The 21,309-nt window shown below is 36.8% G+C and overlaps 1 protein-coding gene across 4 annotated transcripts in view; it reads left to right on the top strand.

The window, feature by feature from the left end:
* Positions 1-21,309, top strand: part of PAM (peptidylglycine alpha-amidating monooxygenase) — a 98,751-nt gene that overhangs the window by 5,982 nt on the left and 71,460 nt on the right. For all 4 annotated transcript variants that reach the window (XM_085298761.1, XM_085298762.1, XM_085298760.1 and 1 more), the window contains exons 2-4: positions 9,364-9,875; positions 11,029-11,149; positions 21,139-21,196. In XM_085298761.1, the coding sequence (XP_085154887.1) occupies positions 9,784-9,875; positions 11,029-11,149; positions 21,139-21,196 (271 nt within the window). In that variant the 5' untranslated portion in view covers positions 9,364-9,783. The remainder of the gene's footprint in view (positions 1-9,363; positions 9,876-11,028; positions 11,150-21,138; positions 21,197-21,309) is intronic.

Genomic DNA, 21,309 nt, shown 5'->3' on the forward strand with positions numbered 1-21,309 from the left:
TAGTGTAAGGGCCAGGGATGGGAAAAGAGAAGGGAAAAGAACCGTCCTGCCTGATGACAGGGCTCCAGCCTCTCATCAGGCGATGCCCTCTGGCGATGCCTGTGGCCACTCTCCTAGCCGCAGCTGCCTGCCCGCTCCTGCGCTCTGCCTGGGAGTTCAGCTGCTCACGTAATCACTCCCTCATGTGTTCTGGTCCGAATGAATCAGTGCACGATAGATTAAATAGCTACATTAACAAAGTTCTACGTGTTTTGATGGGGGGAAAAAAATACCGCTTTTTTTTTTCTTTTTCTTGTTTGAGTATGTAATTTGTACATAAAGAATTCAGGGAGCATGATTTGAAGTCCTTTTAGTGAAGGAACATGTCTTGAATTTAGTTCATTGTTCATGTGTGCTGCATAATTGAACTTAAATATTTTTAATGATCTCTCATTTGCATTATCCTTGGAGGCTAGTCCTAACTCAGTAAAATATTCTTTCTTTCGTATTTTCTCTTTTTGCATAACAAAGGGAAAATAAAGGGTACTTCAGTGAACTGTTATCCTTATTACATTGTACTATTGATAGTGATCTAGGTATAAAAAATTTAAAGAAGCTTCTCATGTGTTTTCCCTTTTAAGCAAATAATTAGTATCATTCAACTTGTTCATTTTTTCAGAATATGAAATGAAYGTTTTGTTAAGATGTTGTCTTTCAATAAAAAGTGTTGATCTTCCTTGACAAGAGAATTTTAGCTGTTTTGATTACTGGGCAAAGCAGAAAGATTACAAGGTGATTTATTATGAATAAAATGCTATTTAAATGCTTTTAAATTACAGAATAGGAGAACAAAAACACTCTCTCTGCGCTTTGAACTTCTGAAGGTGGTCTGTGACTGCTACAAAAAAGAAAGGAGTTCTTGCATTTCACTACTCTCATAGGAACTGAAACAGTTTCATCAGTTTATACAGGATTATAAATTATTTTAGTGTCAATTTATTAAGGATTGAGTTAGCAAACTGTGGCCATTGTTAATTAGTTTTATAAGATGATGGGGAGAGGGGAATTAACAGCCTTTCATTATAGACTTTCCACAAAGGAATACAACTTTCTTGATGCTTTACTAGAGTATTTTATCATCTCTGGATGYGTAGATGCTTTCTTGATGCTTACTAGAGTATTTTCTCATCTCTGGGTGCATAGAAAGAAAAATTGGGATGTAAATGTGAATTCTCACTTAGAATGAAATCTTAGTAAGTTTTAATTATTAAAACATTTTGTATTAATATGAACAGAACAGGATTTTGTGTCACTGAGGTGGTTTGCTTACTCTTTGCTTTATCAAAATGAGTGAAATACCACATTTTTAAACAAGTTTATGTCTAATAATTAAGTGCTGATGGAGACGGAATAAAATTGTTTGAATTGTATATTACATTTTGAAAATCTTATGATACTTAGAAATTTAGAATTTCAGTGGGCTTAATTTTTTCCAAGCTTTTTATGTTGGTCTGAAACACACTAATGTGTCCCTTCAGAAGATCTAGTGCTGTGTATCCTTCTTTTTTGGTATGTATCTGTCTGGCACCTGAGTGAATATATAATTAACTTTTTGTCTTTATTTTGAGGAACTGTATTTGTCCTTCCTCGATTTTTCTTTAGGAAGTGACAGTGGTATGTAAAACCTTAATTGTGAGAGGAGGGACATGCCGATCATTCACAAAGCTCAGAAGCTTTGGGAAAGGGGAAGATGTGACCATAATCTTTGACATTCTTGCTCTGAACTTCCAGGTTCCCAGCTAGTGTAATGTTGTGAACCTGTTGATCTCCAAAAGCAGAAAGCACAATATAGATAGTAATTCTTTATCCTCTGTCTGTTGGCTGCAGAAAACTTAAATTTATCTCAAAAGAAAGCTGTCCAGTAGGAAAAACTCTTCATATGTACTGAAATGACAGTGCTTTCCAAGATTTTATTTTAATCTTTAGTACAGATAGGTTGCCTTCAAATTGCAAGGGGAACTCTTACTTAGTTGTAGTACACGTTATTTTCTGCCTATGGTGAAGTGCCCTCCCTACCTTTTCTCACACGCATGAGAGCAGGAAGTTTTAAAGTATATACTCACCTCTTGTATTATTTCATTTTATTAGTAACATGACTCCTAGAATATAATTTTGATGACCTTTCTGAGATGGACAATGAAATTACGCTTGTAACACTAAACTGCTGTCAGATTTGGTGAAAAACACACTTCCCATGTATGTTTTTTTTCCAGTTTCCTCATTACTTCCAGGTTAGGATCACAGGGTGATTCAGGCCAGGAGGGACCTCAGGAGGTCTCCAGTGCAACCCCTGCTCCCAGCTGGTTGGACCAGGGTGCTTAGGACTCTGTGCAGAGTCTTCCTAGCCCCTCTGGGCAACCTGTCCTACTGCTAGGCTGTCCTTCTACTGAAGAAGTTTCTCCTGTAGTATATCCCTTTTATTCTTATACATTGTTCCTTGCAGTGTGTCTCAAAGTCTATATGACTTATCAGTAGATTTAGTTCTCCAGAAGTCTCACCTCTGTAGGTTTATATTTTTGCATCTCTTCTCTGGTATCTGGCTTTGAGACTTGAGAGGATTTATCTGGGATTTGAAAGGAAAGAGATGATCTGTACTGGTGTTTTCATAGCATTGCATCTGAGGTGCAGTTATCTGAAAAAGTTAATGGACCGGATATATCAATGTTGTGATTTAGTAGGCAAGTACCTTTATTATTTACCTTAGAATTTTTGCTTTTCTAGAATCAGTGTTTAAAAGCAGAATACTTCTTATGGAAATCAGGAAAGTATTATGTTCCTCACATTAAATAAAAATACTTCCATATGTGGTTGTTGATGTGAAATGGAACTTTTCACAGCAAGAAACGACCACATTCATATGAATCAAACTAAGAATTTTAAATTACCAGCTATCTTGTGGTGGAAGGAGTTGGGTGTCTTTCATCGTTGGAGCACTTTGAAAGTTGCCTGATGAGGCAAATTCTTTGATCTAGCAGAGGTATGGAGAACATAATGACATAAATGGATAATTCAGGTGCAGAGTAGGTTTTTGATTAGAAAAAAGCTGTGATGGAAGGGAAGAGTATACTAAGTCGAATGGTAAGCAGTCTTGACTGCAGCAAGCCTACTTAAAACCCAAGCCTTTGAATATGCAAACAATCAGCATCAGCATTTACCTCACCATCCTTTTACAACTCTGATGGTTGCATTTCTGTCTCCTTCCAGCTCTAGATATGAGAGCATTTTTGAGCTTTGAAATCTACTAACTTTTTAAATGTCATCCCTCACATCTTCACTGTTTGCAGCAAACTCAAGTCCTTCATCTTTGACTCTTGTTTTGAAAGCACTGCTGCCTGTGTTAGATGCTAYTGAATATTTATTTATTAATCTTAATTGAATACAAGACTATTACCTGTTTTCTGCATTGTACTATGAATACAAAACTGACTTTTTTGTTTGGGATTTCCTGGAAGCTGTTTTGCTAGCGATTCCCAAACATTCATGGTTCTGATCTTTTCAACTCTATGGGTAAAAAAGTGTTGTTATTAGATAGAGAAACTTACTAAGATCAAGCATGTTGCCAAAAGCCACACAGGGAGTTTGTGGTAGAAAAAGATTTGAACTTAGACCTTCTGGCTCTTTCCCAGTTTCACTATGTTACTGCATCGTTGGAGCCGTTATGCTGCACATCCATAGCTCTGTGGGGTCTTTAGTCACCTGCACGTGAATGCTGAATGTCAGTACTGAAAATTGGTGCTAAGCATCTCAAGTTCCTCATTTAGAAAATGTGGAGTTTACAGTTAGAATAATTTATGAAAATAATTTAAATGGCTTGCCCAGCTGCACAGGCTTCCCCTGTTGGAATTTTAGGAAAAGAGTAGGATTTTGGGGTGACATCATGTTACCTTAATTACAAAGTAGTTTTTGTTTGTTTTTTATTTTATTTTTCTTTCCATCAAGTAAGCTACCCTATTCTCTGCTCACCTTCCTGTATCTGCAGGTTGRGACTCTGGACTTCTAAAGAATTTCCATTTTCTTTCCAGTTCATATCCTGAAAAATACATAGTAATTATTCTGCAATTGAAGACTGTGTCAGAGTCGCCCCTATTTGTGATGTGTGCATTTTTCTGGCTTTATTTAAAGCAATGTAATACTACCTGCTACTCAAAAATTGCATCATTTGGCAGTCATTCATGTTCCTGTCTATCCATCATAAATATAGTAATAACTTATTTCAAAGGCAACTGTGTCAATGCCAGTAAATGTATTCAGTTGTCTTCAGAGCTGTCTGAAGACACTGTTTCTATTCAGACAACAACAAAAAAAAWTTTTGCAAAATCTAATTTAACTAATAGGACTGGATTTTAGTCCTATGTCATGGTTCTTGCACCAAAACCATGCATTTATATGTTTTCTAGAAGAGACAAACGTGCTATTGTTTTAACAGGCTACCSCTTCTGTGAACTATACGTGTGTATTCAATAGCCTCAAGAGATTTCATGCTGTTGAGGAAAGCACTTACCAATTACTGGCTATGTAGTAGGTTCCTCAGATGGGTGCAATAGGCTGTTACGCCCTCTCCTGAAGCTGCTCTCTTTTCCCAATGGGCARCCTGCAGGTAATGCTCCTTTTAACAGAGAGCACACAAATGATTAACGAGTCAGCAAAATCCACTGAGAAAGCTTGACTGCTCAGTTATCCACCTTTTTTGCGAATTTTTTGCCCTTTATGAATTACCTTTGTAAGCACTTTTTAATAAGAATTTTCATGTAGTAGTTCTAGTCAAATAGGAAGAAGATACATATTATTGTACGTTTCAATATATTCTGAAAGCGTGAAAGGAGTGAATCTATTTAGAAAGCATCTGATTAGTCTGTAGCAACGTATGCAACAATTTAAGTCAATTTTTCGTAAGTGTAAATACTGTGCTTCCTCTAATAGAATGGATAATAGTTTTTCTACTGTCGTGAAATGTTTATTTTAAAAATGGCCATCATACATACGCTCAACAGATCAAACTATAGAAAAGATCGTTCATAAAAGAAYGATGATGAAAGCCATCATATTTCTTTTTTTACTTTGGTATCTGTATCTGAAAGGGTTTTGGTAGCGGAAGAAAAGCATTTGTAAAACCTAAATTAAACCAAGAGATGAACTCTTCCTGAAGTATGTCTTCGCTTTTTACCTGACTTGGAGGCCTGGTTATAGTTCAGTGGCTGAACTGGGTGTTTGTATACTCAAGGTGYAATAACATGCCTGCGTATGCAATCACCAGGTATCTTCTTTGATGTCTTGTTTAATTAATTTGTGAACGTGTCCTCTTGACATAAAGGTAGGAAAACTATAAATGTCTGTCTATAAAATATAAATGCCTGATGGCACAGATCCACTTCTGATCTGTTTTGATTTTCAGAGAATCAAATGTTCTCTTGTAGTTACCCCAGTTCTTATATAACACATGCCACAACGTACAGGGTTGCAAACAATATTGTTGCTCCTCTTGATGAGGATGGCACCAAACAGACTGCTAATCAAATAGGCAAGTCTTCAGAAATTATGGTCATCTCATCCAGTGTCATGTTTGGGCTGATTTAGTTTGGAATTACTTACACGGTCCAAGTGCATGCTATAAATCTTTAGTATTTTGAGAACTGAAAAACGTGGGTCTGGGGAGGAGTTGGTTTGAACACTATCTTCTCGCATGTTGACAAAGTACAATGTCCAGTTTTCTATTTGATGTTCTTCTGATTTTGGGGGGATTTTTCTTCTTTCATCTTTTCCACCAGCTTTTCGCTCTGCTGTACTCCTGATGGAAAGGTTACCTACATGGCAGTATTGCCACATGTCCTTGTGCTTCTCAGCCGATGGTTACATTTCTGATATTTTATTCGGAGTATACTGTGGTACTGTTAGTGTTGCTTGTTAATCCTTACTCTGCCTGAATGACTGTTAGGGTTGGAAAGTGTGTGGGAAGAAGCAGAGACCCTGAGAGTACCAAGCGTTTTTAGAGAAAGCAGGAACTTTGCTTCCKAACTGTGAAGTTAGTTAAAGATGCTTAAATACATTTCATTACCTGTGATCTAATGATGGCAAAACTGAGCTGCTGAAGCTGAAAATGTTGTCTGAGATGAAACATAGATTCTGTGCTATAGGTGAAGACAGAACCAAGTAATCCTTGCTCAGTCCTACGGTTTTGATGCTTAAGAAACAAGGGGAAAAAAATTACCAATGAGAAATTACRACCTGTGATAGACTTTCACATCACTCCACTGTTTGGGGTGTGGTGGGGGGTTGTTTTGGTTTTGGGGTTTCTTTTTCTTTGCAAGTAGTGGTGACTGAAGGTGAGGTCACTTTGTTCAATTGGTACTGCGCATTAAAAAAAAAGAATCTAATCATTAAACTTGAGAAGTCTTCTTCTATGGTTATAGCCGGCTTTATGAACTTCTAGTTAATACAGAGCTTTTTCCGTAGTTTGTTTTTGGTAATTCATCAGTTAGTTGCCACTCTTTTTAAAAAGACTGTTTGTTTAAGGCACGGTGAAATAATGTTATCTTATTTTTGTGTGCTTTTTTTGCATTGTATTTGGATTTTGAGCTGCTTAGCCACCTCGTTTCTCAATCTGTTCAGTAGGATCTCTTCCTACTAGTTGCAGATGGCTATTTTGTGTGTCCGTGTGTGTCCCTGCTTTTTTGCCATTATTTTCTTTAATGTCAAGTGGGGCATGGGAGATAAAAGCACATGCTTGCCATGCCCAAAATAATTTTCATCTCCCTTGCACTCTAGTCTCTGTCATTAATTACCTCTATTAACCTCGCTTCTCCTGCTCCCTCAGGATCTCTTACTCTAAATTGAAAGCAAAACAGTGGTATCAAGATGTCCACGTAATGAACCTAAGTAACCGTATAATCTTATTATTGAATCTCTCATCTTCACTTTTCTCCCTCACTGTCTGATGTTCTTGCTCATTGCATCATGTCTAAAATTAGATGGAAATTTCTTCGTGACTGAGCTTCCATTCCTCCTTCCCCCTGCTTCKCCCAAGTTTAAAAGCCTATTGTGCAAGGGCCTGCTCTTCAGTACTAGATATACTTAATTTTTGTCCATTTAAAATTTTCATCCAGCTGATGAAACTCAGGTAAAAACAAAATTTGTAGATGAAGTGGGCCTATATTTAAGTAGAATATATGGATGTTAGGCATGCATGTGTAATGATCTCATTTGAGATTTCTTTGCCTTGTCAGATAATTCCAAATTCTTCTTATACTCTCGTGAGCAATCTTCTGAAAAGTATGGATCACCAGACATTTCCCTGTAATATTARGCTATGTTCTGGTGATTTGTTCTGACTGTTACTATGCTTAACCCTACAGTGAGAACTGAAAGTTGCTGCAAGGAAACCCCTATACTAATGATCAGGTTTCTCAGTAGATTCCTTCTGGTGATTTATAGGCCAGGTAGATGTTTGTAACAGACTTGGCATAAACAATTTCTGACTTCATGAGTTGGACAAAGGTAGAAGCACCTGTTTGTTTCTCAGTCACTTGAAAATATCTTTTCAGGTTCTGAAACTTTTAAGTTACAACATTGTAACTCTGTAGGTGTTAAAACATGATATTTCTGCCTCTGTCCTTCAGAGCTGTCACCTGTGAAATGCACTTACCATACATACTGTAAGAGAGCGTAATTTCTAAACATCAGTGCCTCCTAATTCAATACCGTTTAGTAAACATGTTAAATAGGGTTTCAAGTCTTAGGGTTTCTTCACCAGTTCTACTTCATGCATGTTTTTTTTTCCTCTGAAGAAAAGAGCTAAATAGCCGGAAAGTTGATTAAATGTGTCTGGGGAAGCATGAAGTGCTGCTTCAGCTGTGTTATGCTCATAACTAATATAAAAGAAAAGCATATTAGAAAAAAAGAACAACCCCCCCCCCAGAATCGTTGCATAGAAACCGAAGAATCAAATCATAGTGTACTGTAATATCTCAGAATTCATTTCTGAATTCAGTTTTATTCGTTGATCAATAGATCACAGAAATGAAGAGCTTCAATTTTATGTAAATGGAAAGAATGAGCCTTGCATTGCTGCTTGCATGAATGATTTTGGACAGCCTTGGCCTGTTTTTTGACAAGCTGAAAATAAAGATGAAGTTCATATTTAGTTGTTTGTGCTGAAATCTTTTCTGTCATCTTTAAATTAATAAAATATCCAAATTAGCTTGGTTATATTAATCATTATTTTTATGTGCATCTTTTATGAATACTTGAATGCAAATCTAGTATAGCCACCAAACCGTTGGCAAGTTGCCAGCATGGCTTTTAGTGTAGGTGGGAGCACTGGTGTTTTGTTAGAAGCCTTGTCAGTGCAAGCACTCTCACATTGAGATGGAAGAGATTTACTTAWATGTGATAATTTAAGTTCTGTTTCATTTCAGAATCCTTCTTAGCTATTTCATCATCTAGTTGTGTTTTGACCATGGTTTCTAAGGGTTGAAAGACGAGGTTATTTGTTTGTTTCCTTAAGTATTTATTTTTGTAAGCATTACTAAATAATGCATTTTAAAGATTTTCATCTTATTTATGATCTGAAATTTGTCTCCTGCCAGAACTGGTATGCTTAATAAAAACACTAGTATGTCATTGATAGCGCACTCATTACTGCAGTGTTATTTTTTTAGCGTGCTTAAAAAAAAAAATTTAAATACTTGAAATTGAAAGGCATAATCAACTAAAATGAGATATAAGAGTGGTTGAAGTTAATGCAGTAAGGAGAGTAATGGCTTGAGCTGAAGAAACCTTAATATACGAAAGATAAAAGCAGTATTCAACTAACATTATAAAGAAATTTGATTGATCTCAGTAGTAGTTTTTGTGCTGCATTTCCAGTTGTATTAAAAATAAAATACTTTGTCAGCCTGCAAGAAGTGCTGAAACATTAAATCTTAGCTGATAGAATTCAGAAATTTTTTTTTTACCCTGCGAGTGGGTGGCTGTTCTTGGGGGAGTTTTCTTGTTTTTGTTTTTGCTGCTAGTAGAACACGTTACAGTTTGTATGTGTGAAATACTCCAGACTTTGGCTTTTGCGTGTTAGGGTTTTTGATGTTTTTCCTACCGTGCAGAATAGGAATTCTAGTGGGAGTTTTGCCTATCAATATTAAACATATCTGTGTCTCTGTCTCTGTGGGTGGGAGGGGAGCAGAGGGAGGAATCAACAGACTTGGTGCATTCTTCACTGGGCTGGGCTAGAGCTTGGGAAAGTACTAATGTATTAGAAAGCCTCAGCAGGGATTTGCTGAGAACTAATGCTGTAATGTGTTAGTCATCCTTTATCTGCTTCTATTTTTACAGGTTCTGAAGAATGACTGACGTGGATTTCTGTGATGCCACTTAGTCGCTTTCACTGTGGATTGATAAGTAACCTGCAGATTTCAGTGTACGGCACTGGGAGAAAGCTTCAGGAGTGCCACTTTGCTTCAGCTCCTTAAGTGAACAAAAGTACAGTGTCATCTATCTGCAAGGGAGGATTCTTCAACAGATTCTTACAGCTAATAATAAAGACAACATAGCATCATCCACCTTCCTGATTTACAGTGCATCACCCTCCAAGACAGATGGTCTGTCAAAAGCTGTAGGATGCCTGCAGAGCACACAGTAATGAAGTAGTGAATTGATATCGCTGCTGCCGCCTAATTGTCAGGATCACAGCCGAGAGAGCTGCGCTGCCCTTTTTTTTGCTCCCTTGATCGGGCCAGGAACAGCAGGGTGGACATGGCTGGCCTCGTTAACAACCTGCTAATGCTGTTCCTTGTTTTTCAAAACAGCTGTTTGGGTTTCAGGAGCCCACTTGCTGTCTTCAAGAGGTGGGTTATGCAGGAAGACCTTGTTTTGCATGCATGCTTCCTTAGGTCTGCCATCTGTTGTTATATAACGGAAGTATGAAAAAGTATGTCCTACCTGAAAATGTGCGATATTTGTTGAGTTCTGCTCCCTTACTCTGAATATTTTTTCTGTAATTTTGAAATGATGTTCTTTTGTCATGTGAAAGACCRGAAGTCTAATGTTTTACCCTCAGATTGCTCTTTAAAATGTGAGTTTTCTGTATGAGAATGATAAAACAGTAATTAACAGAAATTTTCATAGAACTGCATAGCTGTATTTGAGACTYTACACAGTGAGTAAATACATGTCACCTACCCCTGTTAGCTTGCAGAATAAACAGATATGCCTTCATGAGAAAGCATTAACTAGCTTGAAATGAGACAATCTCAGGGGTTTTTGAAGTCTTGAACAGAAAGTTGCGTAGGCAAATTTGAAGGTACCACATACGAGAGAAATARCCTATTAAGTCTTTAAATTAAAAAAAGTGTGTTATTGTATATGAGGTACACTGTGCATTGTAGTTTTGTGCATAGTGTCATTTATTCAAAATTTCTGTTGGAGTTGTGTCATATCTCAGTTATTCTTCATAGTGATCTACTTTTTTTCTTTTATGTTGCATTCAATACAGACTTTAACAATCATGTAAAGTAGTACAATTTACTGTTTTTCTTTACTGACATACAATAGGAAGACAGACTTGCTGTCTTCCTTAAAAATTTCCCTTTTGCACTCAATTGAGATTTAATCTGTATTGAATTCTACATCAGATATGTAGTCTCTTTTTTAAAAAAAAAAAAAAGTCTTGGATGATTAACAGTATTTGAAATATTTTTGTGAATTAATTCTTTGTGTACTCACATGTATCTCAGACGAATATTTAGATGAGCTGGCAGGTTGCATTTAGTATTTTATTACATTTAAGCTAATGCTTTTCAGACTAGTCTGTCTGATTGTTCATAGGAACTGCTTCAAAATGTGCTTGGTAACTAAGATGTTTTTCCTAAGTTCACAAAAGTGAAGTTTCCAAATCACTTTTGGACGCAGAGTTGTCAACTATTTGTTTTAAAGCCTTATCATTTTAGAAGGATATAACAAAAGGCAGTATTTTTGAAATCTTTCCTTCTTCTCTTTAAGGTATAAAGATACTACTAGGTCTGTTTCTAATGAATGCCTTGGAAGCAGCAGACCAGTGATTTCACTCGGTCTTTCAGATTTTGCACTGGACATTCGCATGCCTGGGGTGACTCCTAAGCAGGTGAGACAAATGCAGTTTTTCTTATTGCCATTTATTCTTCATTTTGTAAGCCAGGAAAATGTTACCTGCAATATCAGCAAACGAGCAGGGTAGAACAGGGTAACTTCGTAGATCTGTGCTCTTCTGCCCAGAGAAGAGCAGAAATCAGAAAAGTTACTTCAAACAAAAGAAGTCTTTTTGCTTGATTGACTTTTTGTAGTATATTGGTTTCATAAACTGAAATCCTGAAGTTTATTCTGGGAACATAACAGTRGAATAATACTGAAAGCAATACAGAAGATACAGGAGAATTACTTTTAAAGTGAAATATCTCCAGCTGTGCTACTAAGATATAATTTTTTTTTTGATTACAATTGACACCAAATCTCAGATAGTCCCTCAGTGCATTTAGTTATGTTAAACTGAACACTACCACAACTTAGGCAAGTTGAGAAAGACTAAGCAGAAAGCATTTTATTAGGATAATAATTGTGACCCAATATTTGAAAGCCCTAAAATACCCTAGGAAAGCTACTGTAAACAACTTGGAACAATCAACTCTTTCTGATGAAATTGCTTATCTTCTCCTGAGCCAAATGAGTAAGAATGAAGAAAATTGAGGTTTTTTTTTTTTTTTAAATATCTCTTAAGAATCATATAGATTTCTGAGTTTCTAGCATCACTTTTGCAGGTAGTTTCATTAAGTGAGATGAAAATGATTGGTTTTTTGCAGCCTCACAGTGCAGGGAATTACATATGTCATTAAAAGACCATACTTTTCTTTTAAAGGGCTGCAGAGGCTTGGAAAGAACATGATGTTGTGCTGCAGTAGCTGATGACTCATTGTTGCAGATAGCACTTTCAAAAAAAAACTGAAGGGAAAACTTAGATTTTTGGTTATTGGGGAGCACCCCTCTGAAACATGTAATTTGGAGCAAGCTGTGTCATTCCAGTGAGTGCAAAACAAAAATGYAGTTTCTTCTAGAAAATCTCTATCTGCATCAAAATGTTAAGTATCTTTTGGAAAGAGTGAAAAGTATTTTCCATTTATCAAGCTACATATGTGGAATTTCTCGTGTTTGTGTGATCTAACCTTAAGAACCATTAGTTGAAGATCTGTGAACAGGATTTAACTGTGAAGAGTTAATTGCTTCAATTTTTTTCTCTTTTCTCTTCCCCCCCCTTTTTTTTGGAGAAAACTGTTGTAGTTAAAAAGAGGAAAGAAAATACTTTTCATTTATGTGGACCTGCATACAAAAGTAATCATGTAGACAGTAAATGTGAATTTTAYGCTTTAGTTAAGATTTGGGGGAGGGATGGTGGGAAGAAGCAAGAGCAGCAGCATGCAACTTAAGCAAGGGAAATAATGAATAGCTAGCTTTATAAATTTTAAGTTTTGCTCATGTTTTGTGTGCTCTCCCTTCTACCCTTGCCCACACACAGTGCCACATACTAACTCTACAGGAAAGTTGTCTTCTATTGAGACAAGTTAAACATTGTTAAACTCAGCAAGAAGTAATGGCWGAAAAGATGATCTTCATTTTCTTGCACTCCACCGCAGGGAGTTTCCAGCAGCTCCATAGGTCTAGCATTATTCGTTTGCCTTTGACAGAAAAATCATAGTAGGGAAGGAATTGTCTTTACAGAGGGAATTTTTATGTAGTGCCTTCTTACTAGTTAGCTGTTGTCTTTGTGTACCTCTTGGCCCTAGTTGAGGACAAATGTGTGGGTTTAGTGAGTGTGGCTTTGTTCTGCATTCTGGTTGTCCATATGGACACATATGACATGGACATATATTGGAGCATATTTGAGAAGAGGAAAGGTTTATACTGGCAGGATTTATCTGCAGGTTTGTCTTCCCTTGTGAAAGATGCYAAAAGAAATCATTGAAATGAAGGGGACAGAAGCACTTTAAGTGCTTTGTTATGAGCTCTTGGGGGATGTGTCACTTTTGGTAATGGCTGATTCCAGTTTCTGAGTTCTCAATCATAACTATTTGTATAGGAAAGGGAAAAAAAGGGGGGGGAGAAGAGGGAAGGGGAGCAGCAATTACTGGAGATGTGAATGAATTAAAAATCTAGAGAACAAAATAGTAGATTTAGAGCAGCATCAGTATGTTTTATGCTTTCTGTTCTTCATTTGCATTTTTTTGTGAAGAGGAAATCTTTTGTTTCAGTTGTATTACTATGCCGTAATTTAATACGGAGAAGTGGAAATTTTATTCAGATCAGCAGTTGGTTAATCTGAGGAATCAAGAGTGATATATTTTGTGTGATGGGAAAGAACTTTCTTCTAATGTAATGTTCTGCATGAAAGATACAGAAGTAATAGTGCAGATGGAAAAGGCTTCAAGAGGACAACTGAATAACTACGTTGCCAAAAACAAGGCTATATTGATTATTGAGATTAAACTCATTATAAAAGCTAGTGAATTTGCTAAATTAAGATAAATTTAATCTCCTGTTTAATTAAAAAAAATCTGCTTTCTCATTTAATGTCTACATATCTTAATTATCTGTCTTTTAAAGAAAATTGTAGAAAGATACAGTAAAATATTGTGCTCATTTGTAATACTGTTTTGTGTAATTCAAGATGTTGAATATGTAAACAATGTATGCTGTTCAGTTGGGCACAAGTCAATGTAGTGTTCAGGCAAAGAATTCATGAATCATACTGCCAGAGGGGATTATTGCGATGATCTAGTCTAAGCTCTTGCATGAACCATGCCATTGAATTTTACATAGTATTTTTCATTTGGAGTCTCATCACTTGTGATCAAGTTGGAGTTTATATTTTAGGAAGACACGTTAGTGTTTGAGGACAGTGAATAGAGAATCCAGCCCAGTTCTTTCTAACTGGTACATCAAGTTATAACTTTACCAAAAAAAAAAGGGGGAGGGGGGAGGAGTCTTTTCCAGTGATTGTTTTTCTTCCAATTTCTATTCCTACTCACTACTTCCATAGGATAGAAATCTTTTCTCTCTCTCTCTCCCTCTCCCTCTCCCTCTCCCTCTCTTTCTCTCTTTTAGTTATTTATTTTTTTAAATGAATATTTATAGACCATATTTAATTTGCCATTTACCTTTTCTTTCCACAGTCTCAATGACTGAACTTATGGAATCTCACTGTAAGATGTTTTCTTTAAGCCTTGAATTATTATTGTGGTCCTATCCAGAACCATCTTCAACTTTTCTGCTTCTTTCTGTCATCAAATGACTTCACTAATCTTCTTAATGGTGTGGTCTCACCTTGAAAATGCTTGTTTCTACAGAGTGCAACTTCTAATATTCGATTGCAACTTGTATATTTAATTTAGCTAGCCAGAGACCATCAGGACCTTGCAGAGATGTGAAATCAGATGCTGGATAATTTTTTTGTTTTTGTTCATTTCTGTTAATACAYTTCAGCTCAGTGGTACTGTTGGAGTGGCCAGCATAGGTCAAGAGTCTATTTAAAAAAAATAATTTCTTGGAGCAGGTTTTTTTGAGGGGGCTGGGGGGAAGGGAAGATGTTGCCTATAGAAAGAAGATTCAGTAGACTTGAAAGACCAGTGCATAAGATACAGGCAAAGATGCTCTTYGGTCAGACACTCCATCTTGTAAAAGGCTACTAATAAATGTTTGGCTTATCTCAGCTGATAATCATTAAAGCAAGAATTACATATTGTAATTCATACAGCTTTTAAGATAAGTTTTTTTTTTTTTTTTCTGATAGCTTTTTCAGAAGATTTTTGAATCAGTAGGAGTTYGGAGAAGTTCTTCACCTTAGCACTTTTCAACTGGAGCTGTCATTTCTGAAACAAGCAGCTTAGTATGTTTGAGATGCCCTGGCATAAATATACTGTGCACATTATTATATTATTCTTTTTAGAGAACTTGCACAGAATCCCACTATGAGGCAGTTCTTTTTCACTGTATCTACCTGTCTAAGATAAGAGTTTTCTTTTTTAAGTTTCTGAAGTGTACTTTCTTTTTTCTTTCAGGTTCTGCCACTATTTTTCATTGATTAGAATATCGTATTTTCAGCATATATGTCAGCTAGCCTGTGAAATAATTCTTGCCTCTCTCATTTTTTTTCCCCCTTTTTCAGTGATTTAAGCCCAGTCTTRCATACAAAAGACTCAGTTGCCTGAACATAAATACCATGCCGCATTTCAGATTCTCTGAAGCAACCACAACATCTAGATGGGGCYGGCAGATATGCTATAGGGCCTACTGGAAATTAATGACCGCGGAAGAGGCAATGGGAGCCTAGATGGGGCATCCGAGGCTGTCCACGATGGCACTGGGTATCTGTGTTTAGACAGCTGTATCCTACCTGCAATGTTTTCAGGAGTCTGTTCTGTAAATTCACTCCTATGTATTAGAACAACAGAATCTTGGTGTTACCTTTCAGGATTGCACTCTAGACCCAGACAGAGGCCRACTGAAAGTCCTCGCTGTCAATTTTCTTTTCCTGACAAAGCATAGGATTTTAAATTTCTGAATTTACTGTTTGGCCACATATTACCACTTTCAGTAGGCTTTAGAAACTAAATTCTTCTCACCTCTTTCTCTACTGTCAGGTTTCTGTGTCACCAGTAGAGTCACAGCCATGTCTAATGAAACTCTTAGTTCTGTGTAGCTTATGACCAGTGGACCTGTTGTAACCCACAGTAGGCCTGTGCTTGGAAGGGCCATGTGAACGCAGGAATTGTTCTAGAAGGGGTTAAGTTCTTCACTATTTAGTCAAAAAGAGCTCGAAGAAGAAAGGTCAGTACTGAAATAACATTGTCATGTTGAGTGCTTCCATGGCATCACTGTAAGCAATCACATTTAATTTTATTTTCTAAAGCCTTTGATATTCCAGTGTGGCCTTATTCCCTTAAGCTTCCCAGATAATTCTTGTCAGGTGAAAACAGATACTGAAAATCAACCTCTTTGGATTCCAAAAAGCCTAACTATCTGTGTGTATTCCTCTGAAACRGAGATGAATCTTTGGCCCTGCCAGTAGGGTACATTTATATTACAAGCATTCACATTGTTGTTTTAGAAGGGTTACTGTAGAAATCATTGACTTCTGCTGATATAGAGGCATACTGCTGACCTGGAGCTTAAAGTCTGTATAAAATGTAAGCCTGGTCCACAGAGGAAATATGAGTGCATATTCGAATAGCAGGAGAAGGAGGGAAAAACAAACCAACAAACAAAAAAACAAAAGTTTTGTATAATCTGCATGGAGAACACCATATAATGGTGATGGAGGTGTAATTCCTAGTGCAGTGATTTGAACATGGCCAGAGCGAAGGTCTGTCCTTGTGTCTGTAGGTTGGCTGTGTACCCCTATGTTAATAGAATTTGTAGCTTAGCTTTTCAAATATCTTTTAAAGCTGCATAACGTTCAGTTCATAGGTGTCACATGCGTTATCTATAGGCTGTGGGAAAGGCTGCCGTGATAAATGTATGTGTGTGTCCCCAGTAGTGCTGGAGTTAATAGGTGTGTGAAAAATCTGTGCAATATATTGGTACTTCAGGCATAACAGGGGCTGCATTGCCTTATGTGCCCTCTCTTAAGTCATTCAAATTCTTTCCAGTTTATAGAATACGGTGACCTTTCCGAGTTTTGATTTTTCTATTTTTGCATTATGTTCTATGGCTGCAAACATCCCTTGGGGGAATCGACTAGAACTGCCCCTTTACTTGGCTTAAGAGTCCTCTAACTGTGAAAATCTGTCCCTGAGTTGGGAAGTGTGTTCTTTCAGCAGAAGTGCCAAGCATGAACAAACACATGAAATCATCCTAAGCACACTTTATGAGCAGGGGTCACTGAAGCATACATTCAAGCAGTACAAATCTGGAAGTTGGTGAAGTAGACTTCTGGCTTGGTAAATATGTTTTACGTTCATTGGTGCTTTTGGATAGCACCACCTCTCATAAGTGGTGAATAAATATCCACAATTCTTAAAATAGTTTATGCTTTTTCTTAGATTGTTCCAGTTGCAATGCAGCTAAGTATGCAGTGCAAATAATAATTTCAGGGTGCTGTCCAGGTGGAGYGTGTTTAGGAGTAGTGGAGAAGAGAACCAGAGGCTACCTTTGATTCTGAGGAAAACCTTCTATAATCATTCTTTATTAACATAGTTATAATAAAATTATGCCTCTGCACACTAGTTTAGTAGTGCGCTAAGATGGTTTATTTAAAAATAAAGTGATAGGATTTTTCTTTCCCAGAAGGGATGTGATCAGCTCGGTTTGAAAACAAGTCTATTCTGTCAGCTCTGCAAGCCAGTAACACTGTTTTACTTCTGTGACTATTCATTTGTTAATAACCAAATATGGAATAATAATTAAAAAAATACAGAGCAACTGATACTGTTTCTTAAGATATTTTGTTTGTTAAAAGGGGTGGTATTTTTTGAATTAATTACTATTATATGATGGAGGCTGGACAGACTACTTCCACTTGAATGCAGTTTGCTCAATTAGTTTGGTACGGTATTGCTTCAGTTCTTAAATGTACACTTGAAACTTCATAAATATTACTGAACAGATTAAAAAGGGATAAAATGTTATTGGGTGGGATACTGTTAATATGAAAAGGGTGTGTGTGGGGGGGTTCTTGTATAATGGGCTTTGCAAGTCTTTTGTAAACTATTTGATTCGAGCTTCTACCTATAGGTCAATAGTGATTTGAATGCCTGTAGATTTCATCTTACAGTTCAAACTACAATTTATAATAAATATTATAAAGCATAAATATATACTGTACTTATGAAAAACTACGGTTAAAACTGTTTTATATAATACTATAATAAATATAATATATACTATAATATATAATATAATATATAATACTATAATAAATATAATTATATAAATGTAATAAAATGAGGAGGAAATTCCATCTGTCAACATGCACAAATCATTGTCACTTTTTTCTTTCGCTTCACTACCAAAATCCAAGTGGAGATCTTATCCCAAATCCTAAGACTTGCACTGAGTCTGGAAAAGACTGTGAATAACTTGTTGAATTTCACAATGAGCAATAACCAAAAAAAAATTTTGGTTGCTTGAATGGATTGGGCGCTGATATAGTGACTATCAATACCAGCAATTTATAAGAAACAGTGCAATTTTTAGTGATGACCATGAGTAATCACAGAATCAGTAAGGTTGGAAGGGACCTCTGGAGATCATCTAGTCCAACCTCCCTGCTCAAGCAGGGTCACCTAGAGCACGTTAGACAGGGTTGTGTCCAGGCAGGCCTTGAGTATCTCCAGAGAAGGAGACTCCACAACCTCTCTGGGCAACCTGTGCCAGTGCTCTGTCACTCTCACAGGGAAGAAATTCCCCCTCACGGTCAGGCGGAACTTCCTGTGCTTCAGTTTCTGCCCATTGCCTCTTGTCCTGTCACACGGGACAACTGAAAAGAGTTTGGCCCTGTCGCCCGACACCCTCCCTTCAGGTACTTGATCAATATTAAAAAAGAGGGGGGGAAGGTAGAAGGTGGTGGTGGCAGGAAAGGGGAGGGTAAAGGGTAATAGTGTTGCATTCTTCTTCCTCTGCCAGCATGCTTTTAGAAGATTTCACTTTAAAAGTTYTGTTCATCTTGTCTTTCTATGTTTTTTTGAAAATACTTGAGTGGATGGAGTTGTGCGTACTGGGGCAATTACATTTTGTTTTTTCTGCTTATTTCTTAAATGCTTGAGGTTTACGTAGTAATAATTTCTTTCTGAAGGCTGAACAAGTATGCACCCTTGTGCTCACAGGCATACGTATGGTGAGGTAGAGAGAAAGGGGCAGAATTATTGTTGATTCTAGAGTGAATGCCTCTTCTAATGCTTTAGTGTTGGGATGTTTGTGTCCTTGGGTTTGAAGACTGTAAATTTGACCATTTGGGATCAGCTGTCAGAATCTGTTTTGTTGGATCCAGTAGCTGATTACTCATTTGTTTATCTTATTTTGGTAGCTAAGTAGTGCTTGGCTCATACATCAGAAACAAAATTGAAAACGCTTGACTATGCCAGACAAGTTTTCATGTCAGTAGTGATCACGTTGATTGACTGAATTATCCATTTGGCCCAGCAATCTTTTTTTCTGACTAGACCTAATAGCAGATATTTATGGAAAGAGTGCAAGAAGTAGGATAAGAGAGTAGGCATTGCTGTAACTAAAACATGCTCTTCTGCTTCCAGTAATAAGGAAAGTTCCTGGCTCAGAGACTTGGTCCAGACAATCCTGTTTAATAGATCTTGGTAGTTCTTTGGGTCATGAATCTGTCAAATTAGTTTTTTAACCTATCTATAATCTTGGCTTTTTTTTTTCCTTTCCTCTTCAAATATGCCTCTTGGCTTTTTAGAAATTATTGGAAGCCTTTTGAAAGGGAATATATTTAGGTTAATCTTGTGGGGTTATGTCCTAGTTTCTCTGGCCTAGAAAAGTACACTTGGATAGGGAGGAAGAGGAGATGACCTGTTGGGAAGTAGTATGGGATGGTAGGCTGGAGCAGCAGAAAGGAGTGARGGATATGGGACTATACTGAGTGACATGGCATTGTAACAGCTCAATTTTCATTCTGTAAATGCATATATCTAGAGTACACAAAGCCATTTATATCAATTRTATCTACTGGCCTTTGCTCATCTTTCCCATCTTTTAGCAAAGAAACACAAAAAAMCTGCTTCTTATCTGTGTACATCACTGCTTTGTGTAATCCTGTACTGTTATCACCATTGTACCTGTCCTTCCCCCTCAGTTGCATCTAATTGTTTAAGTCTGTTTACAGCATCCCGTTTTAAATCRAGTTTGAAACTTTTCGGTAGCAAGAACTTCATCTGTTTTGCACAAACTTTGTGAATGTCCTTTCAGATTTAGAGTTTGTGGATGTGCCTTTTTCCTTAAAAGCTGTAAAACTGAAAAAAGTTTAAAATATTTAAYGGTGAAGCTGTTACTCTAAAAGCCATATTCCTGACCTTGTAGACTACTCTGTTGCATATAAACACAACATAGCAGTGAATTAATTTCATTTAATAGAAATCCATATATTCTACTATGTCTTTGACCAAATGTCCTGGTAAAGCAGACAGTAGTGGTCTGGATGCTCCCATAGGATTTGCCCTGCATTCAGCAGACAAAGATGAGGCTGCCTTCACTGCTCGTTTTGGGGGAGTTCACGTGCATTTATAAACTGTAGCTGCCCCCTACCAGCACATTACTGACTGTTTTCTTGATGGACAAAGACCATAGCGTAAGATTCATGATCCTTCTTTCAGCAGGATCACCAGTCATGGTTTTACTGCTTTCTAGGACTGTATTTGGTATTGTAAGCTCTTTCCTAATGAGCCACGGTGCTTATTCATGGAAAAATCTGGATTTTGTGTGTGGCCTTTGGTCAGAGTCCCTTACATTGGTCAAAGACAATCACAGATCAGATCTAGTTTTTGTACTGATTCTACTCTTTTTCTTTATTTTAAGAAGTGTGTGAAGTTTGTTGGAATGYCTGGTGAAGAATATTTTGGTTGATTGTAATTGGAGTTAGATGTGTGAATCAAAAATAAATATACTTCTGTGATTGCCATTACAGTGGCACAAAACTTTAAATTTTTGTGAACTACTTATATAGATCTTGGAATAGAGTGAAATACTGATTTAGGTAGAAATGTGTTTAGTTATTAAATGCCACTTCTTTGTAATGCAGTGAGTTTATAAATACTAAGAGAATACTGCACACCAATCTTRAATAAAATAAAACAGAAGCTCAGTAGTTCTTTTTATTTTATGTAGCATATCCATTGATTTTTATTCTGTATATTTGTACCATTGGCAGGGTCCCCTTCAAGTTTAGCAGGGAAAGGTTGTTTAACCATTGCAAATAAACTCACTGCTAAGTTTTATAAGAGTTTAATCTTCATACCAGTTTATTTAGTTCTACCACAGTCATCTTCAGAAAATATAGAGAATTTTGATGCTTCTGTTCATTCTAAGCATGCCTGATTTTTAAGATAATTTCTGTTCTTTTGTGTCTTTCAATAGTCCGATACCTACCTCTGCATGTCGGTACCTCTCCTGGTGGATGATGAAGCCTATGTAGGTGAGTGTGGGCTGGCTGCAAAAAGCTAAGTAAGACTTTAAGATGTTTGGGTGTATGGATTTTTGATGTGGGTGTGTTTTCTTTTTCTTTTTTTCTTTCTTTTTTTTTTTAAA

This window comes from Rhea americana, unplaced genomic scaffold, assembly GCF_003343005.1.
Source record: "Rhea americana isolate MKP2758 unplaced genomic scaffold, rheAme1 scaffold_141, whole genome shotgun sequence".
NCBI classification, from domain to species: domain Eukaryota; kingdom Metazoa; phylum Chordata; class Aves; order Rheiformes; family Rheidae; genus Rhea; species Rhea americana.